At 40.3% G+C, this 5,787-nt stretch overlaps 1 protein-coding gene across 1 annotated transcript; it reads left to right on the top strand.

Annotated features, from left to right (window-relative positions):
- The first annotated feature begins 1,844 nt into the window (after positions 1-1,844).
- Positions 1,845-3,934, top strand: dlx2a (distal-less homeobox 2a). The gene is made up of 3 exons (XM_024405200.1): positions 1,845-2,354; positions 2,466-2,650; positions 2,882-3,934. The coding sequence occupies exons 1-3, from the start codon at positions 2,039-2,041 to the stop codon at positions 3,206-3,208; spliced, it is 828 nt and encodes a 275-aa protein (XP_024260968.1). The 5' UTR covers positions 1,845-2,038; the 3' UTR covers positions 3,209-3,934.
- Positions 3,935-5,787: the final 1,853 nt, after the last annotated feature.

Here is a 5,787-nt window from a genome sequence, read left to right as displayed (position 1 = left end):
TGGGCCAGGAAAAGGTTGAATACATTGACAGACTACACCATGGGCCAGCAAAAAGTTGAATACATTGACAGACTACACCATTGGCCAGGAAAAGGTTGAATACATTGACAGACTACACAATGGGCCAGGAAAAGGTTGAATACATTGACAGACTACACCATGGGCCAGGAAAAGGTTGAATACATTGACAGACTACACCATGGGCCAGGAAAAAGTTGAATACATTGGCCATGATATTAAACCAGCATAACTGGAAACTCGGAACTGGGAAATCTCAGACTTCAGTGAGTTCAAGACAACTGGGAGCTTGGAAAAAATTAGCTCCGACTGGGAAAATACGTTTTGAACAGTCATCCAACTCGGAATTCCAAGTCAGGAAATCTGGCCTCCGACCTGAAGATCATTGACATCATGATTCAACATTGTTTTTTTTTTCAGAGTTCCCAGTTGTCTTTGAAAGCACTATTAATCCAGAGAATGACAGACTTTGATGACAAAGTTTCATGACAAAATTTCCCCACAAGAAGGATCACTACGCCACCTTCCTGTTCAAGTGAGCACAGAACAACCAAAAATGTCTTGTATGCTGTTGTATGATGTTGCTGTTGTGATGGACATCCACAAATTAATACATACCAAACGAAATGTAACATATCATCCTAAACGGAGTGTCTCGGATTTACGTACAGAATAATACGAAATTCTCTGAAGCCAGGTTGCACCACGGGCCAGCTGCTTCTAATGTTTTACCCCCAACATCCTTAATTGTCTCCCCTATAGTTTTTCTCCGTGTATGGCACTCGTATCCCTGTCCTCTAAGATCGAAGTGCATGCTGTTTTTTGAGGGCGCTCGGCTGGTAGTTCAGTAGGCCTGCAGTAGCCCACATAATCTCTCAGGCATCCCCCTTTCAACGAGAAAAACTTCACAATTTATATTCTGCCACCACAAGAGGACGCCAGCCTACCATGGCCGTCTTCAGGGGGCTACAGATAGTATATCGATGATGAGAGCCCAGGGGTCCTAAATGTCAGGCTCCCTGTCAATCATAAACTCCACGCCAAAAGCAAAAGGTGAAGGGAACATTCTCGCTATCTCCCATCATCATATTTCCATTGCTGTGCTGTTTAGGTCTACACCTTAATCTGGTGACTAGCCTCAAATGTTTACAAGGCAGTGTGTGTGTGTGTGTCTCTGTGTGTGTCTCTGTGTGTGTGTGTGTGTGTGTGTGTGTGTGTGTGTGTGTGTGTGTGTGTATGTGTGCGCGCGTGCGATTGACTTTTTTGCTTGTTTCTATTTGGCACAGACAGGTGGCGCACAGATGCCATGATTCCCTATGGCTATCGTTGAAATATGATCCCGTGTCAAGTAAAACTATAGTCTTTGACATCTCTTAAAACAAATACAATCTTGATCCATATAAATAAAAATGGAATTCACTTTGGGTCGAATTCTAACGTAGATGCGCGCATAAAGTCATGTTAGTGGAACATTTGTGCAAAAGTTACATTTACGCACGGGTATCTGAAGTTCGGAATTGATTTTAGATGTAAGGTGGAGGCAGAATGTTTTTCAAACAGCACATTTCTCTCTAACAGATACATAAAAGCTAAATATTATATTTTTTGAATATTTTATATAACTCTGCCTTTTAATAGCCTAGGCTTTACAAGTGTATTGTTAAATCATTTTTTACTTTTCAATAGGTGCAAGGCAATCAAGCGGGATAACTCAATAGTGGACTCTGAAAATCTGTGGAGTTGTCAGACATGCATCCTGTACTCATTGGCTGCCTCAAATATACCAGCTCTGCCTCCCACGTGATACTGGATAAATGCCCGCCCGCTAGCATCCTAGGTAACAGACAATCACAGACCACTGTGATAGGGACACACCTTCGTCGTTTTTTGGTAAAGTTCATGGGGATGCCATTTTAAACTCAAAACGAATTTAATCCACGAGATATAAGCATTCATTGCAAATTGACTTTTTCAATTGCATTGCTTCAAGCACATTTAGCTGTGCAACTTTACCTACAAGATGACTGGAGTTTTTGACAGTCTCAGTACAGATATGCATTCGAACCAGATTACCTCGAACAGTTACCACAGCTTGCATAAATCGCAGGAGTCCCCAACTCTACCAGTATCGACTGCAACGGACAGCAGCTTTTACAATAGCCAACAGCCTGGATACTGCGCAGGGTCTCCATATGGCCAACTCGGAACTTACCAGTACCACAACAGTGGTATGAGCAACGTTCAATACAATACTAAATCATACGACCTTGGTTTCAACTCTTATGGCACCTACGGCTCCTACGGTTCCAGTTCTTCACCGACTCCAACGGATGCAGGTAAATAACATGTCAATGCTTTCCTATTCACATTCGTATTCTATTATATGTCAGTTATACTAAGATCAGCCGTGATGTGTTTTAGTTATTGTTCTTACATGTATTTATCAGAGAAAGAAGAAAGTGAACCTGAAATCCGAATGGTTAACGGGAAACCAAAGAAGGTCAGGAAACCTCGAACTATTTATTCAAGCTTCCAACTGGCCGCCCTTCAACGGAGATTCCAAAAAACACAGTACTTGGCTTTACCGGAGCGAGCCGAGCTGGCAGCCTCAATGGGCCTTACACAAACCCAGGTTAGTGCAACTCTTAATGCGTCCCGTAGCTGTCAAATCCCGCATCAATCTGTGAATAATATAATCAGGCTCAGGCTGGCTACTTATTTTATTGACATTTCGCTTTAGACTGCTATTTAACTTTATCCAGCATTTGTTGTGTATACATAGTTAGTCTCTCACTATTAATCTTCGTTAGAATACGTTTTAAAATAAACTTCAGAACAATAATAACAATGTGTTCCTTTTCAGGTGAAAATTTGGTTCCAGAACAGACGCTCCAAGTTCAAGAAGTTGTGGAAAAATGGAGAAATCCCCCATGAGCAACATGTGACCTCCAGCGAGTCTCCCCCCTGTAACTCTCCACCCGCCACTGCCTGGGACTTTCCACAGAATCAAAGAATGAACAATGTAAACTCTAGTTTATCTCAGAGCAGCAGCCCTCCAAATACGACTGAGCCTTCTTTCTTGGCAAACTATTCTTGGTACTCATCAACGAACTCTGCAACGCATCTTCAGCCTGGCCCGCTTGTCCAGCACCACCACAACTCCGCCTTGAGCGCTGGGACAATATTTTAATACAACTGACTCTTACTCGGAGAATACTGGTGAAACAGACAAAATGTCATTATACATTTTTACAGACCTCACCAAGCGAACTTTACGCGCAACTTTGGCCTATAGCTGCTAGGGTAATTCAGAATGACACCGTGCTCGCACCGGTCAAATGGCAGACTACATATTTTTACAGTTATTTTTGTATTTATTTATTGTGTTTATTTTAATGGATGTGATTTATGAACCACTAATAGCCAAAACAACCACGTAGTAAGATGCTTTTACGAACGTGTGTTACTTTTGAATCAGCGCGAGTCCAAAGTTGATTGCAGGACGTGAACAACTGACACATATGTAGCACAATTTTCAACTGCGTCGTGCATTTTGAAAATGTCCTCATTTTGTTGTACGAGATCCATGTATTAGCCTACATGTTCACAGATTTCTATATGGCCTATTCTTTACGGTTGGTTTCCTTTTGTAGGTCAGAATTCGGCTTTGAGAAATATTTCACAACATTATTTTGACATGCCATCCTGGCATCATTTTTTATTTTATTTTAATATTGGGGACCAATACTGTACCAATTCTTTACGGTTGTTTTATCCTTCATAAACTACTGATTGTCCCGTATTCCAATTAACTTGTATAACATTTCTATGGTGTATTGTCTTTAATTTATTGTATGGTTAGCAGTGTTTTCTTTATATGATCAGACGTTATTTAAATAAAATTATGTTTTCTGTTCACAATGAGTTTTTCTCCATTTTAAGAACTTTAAGAAATTGGCATACGGAGTAAGAAGTGGATTTAGTTTTTGATTCAAGCTTAGCCCGATTCTTAATAGCCTGTCAATAAACTATATTGTGCGTTCTTATTTAGCCTATAGAGAGAAGAAACCTATACTCCACTTCCATTCAGTACTACGGCGCCAGAAGAGTTCTGGTTCCGTCAAGAGACATGTTTCTAACCCTTGTAAATCTTTCAACGTAGCTCACAAAATGTGATTAACGCCAGGTAGGCTATGTGCTCGACAAGCTTTTGGAAGATGCACCTTAAAATACCATTATTTGAGAATGCATTTGTATTCATTATTGGTTGCAAATTGTTTCCTCTTCTTAACTCGTGTTTTATAGACACGTTAAATCTAGCTGGGTATATGGTTCGGGGAACCTGATACAGACAAGATGATTAACAGAGCCGAGACACAGTGCCCAGGGCGCCGAGAGCGCTGGAGTATTCGAAGGCACGCAACACGCCTTGGCATGCGAAAGGGAAGATGAGGGCGTATGACTGAGCTCAACCCCTCAGACTCTTTGGAGTCAGAGTGCCGCTCTCCAGACATTTTATGAACACAGCCCAACCAAAAAACTAGACCCAAGACCGCCTGAAGCTGAGCAACATGGAAACATTTCTCACATCTTGTTCACTCACACAACACAAAGCCCTTCTCATCGGTTCTCATGAGCGAATCGACCTACAGTCGATTTGTCCATCGTAGACAAGGCAACATTATAAATAGTCAATACCATTTTTTTGTATATATAATTAGCCATATGCTTATGAGATCTTATTGTTTGCTAAATGGTATCTACTTTATCTCCTAGCCAAGTTTGTAAATGCATTCCAGATAGTAGGTTAGGTCTAGCCTCTGTTTTGAAATGTAAGGATAAAATCAGGATTTTCTTAGATGCTAAATAAATATTTTATCATGTTTATTTCTATTTTATTCCCTAAAACAGTAGCATATATTCGCCGTGTTCTCTTAAGTGATATACAAGACATAGCCCAATAGACGAGCGTTTGCTAGGTTTGATAATCATGTCAACCCGTTGCTTTTTATGGTTGAGTGATCATAAGCCACATAAAGTGGAATCGTTTTGCATAATAAGGATGTACCTTGTCAGTGATTGTCACATTACAAGATGGAACATTCTCCCTGGGGCTGTCGTTGCTTTATCTTGATATGAGGAGTCCCTCGGGATAGCAGGCCTACCACATGTTGAGTGAGCCCGTGGAGCAAAAAAGCAATATAACACACATTTGGTTGTCGACTACGGTGAATATATGATTGCTTGGATAGATATATATATGCTTATATATATGCTTAATAAGTGGTGCTTTACATTTAGTAAGATTCACACATTAGGCTTGCGTTGAGCAAGTGCATGCGTAATATGCGTAAAAGTACTCATTCGCTTTAACGCTTTTCCCATGGCGACATTTTGATGGAACAAGAATTTCCTTAAAAAACATGCACTAATTCACCTGCTTCGGATAGGTCTTGTGTCCATATGCCCTTAGCTGAATTGCAGCATTTCGAGTCTTTCCTGTGTCTACACAACAATAATAACGTTAATTTATGGAAACATATTTGTAGCCATTACGCACGGGATCAAATAAATTAAATATGACTGATTTAATAACATTGTATCTTTGTTGAATATAGACCTAGTGTATGTCTGTCAAGTAAAAAAGTATCGAACACACAGTGGTTAATGAAAATCACTACCACACTCTTAGAAATAAAGGTTCTGTATAGAACCAAAAAGGGTTACGTTGCTTGCCTCATATATGGCACCCCTAAAGGTTCTATATAT

The sequence above is a fragment of the Oncorhynchus tshawytscha genome, linkage group LG03, assembly GCF_018296145.1.
Source record: "Oncorhynchus tshawytscha isolate Ot180627B linkage group LG03, Otsh_v2.0, whole genome shotgun sequence".
In the NCBI taxonomy this organism is placed as follows: domain Eukaryota; kingdom Metazoa; phylum Chordata; class Actinopteri; order Salmoniformes; family Salmonidae; genus Oncorhynchus; species Oncorhynchus tshawytscha.
Note: the sequence above shows the minus strand (reverse complement) of the source record. Positions and strands in the feature narration are given on the sequence as shown.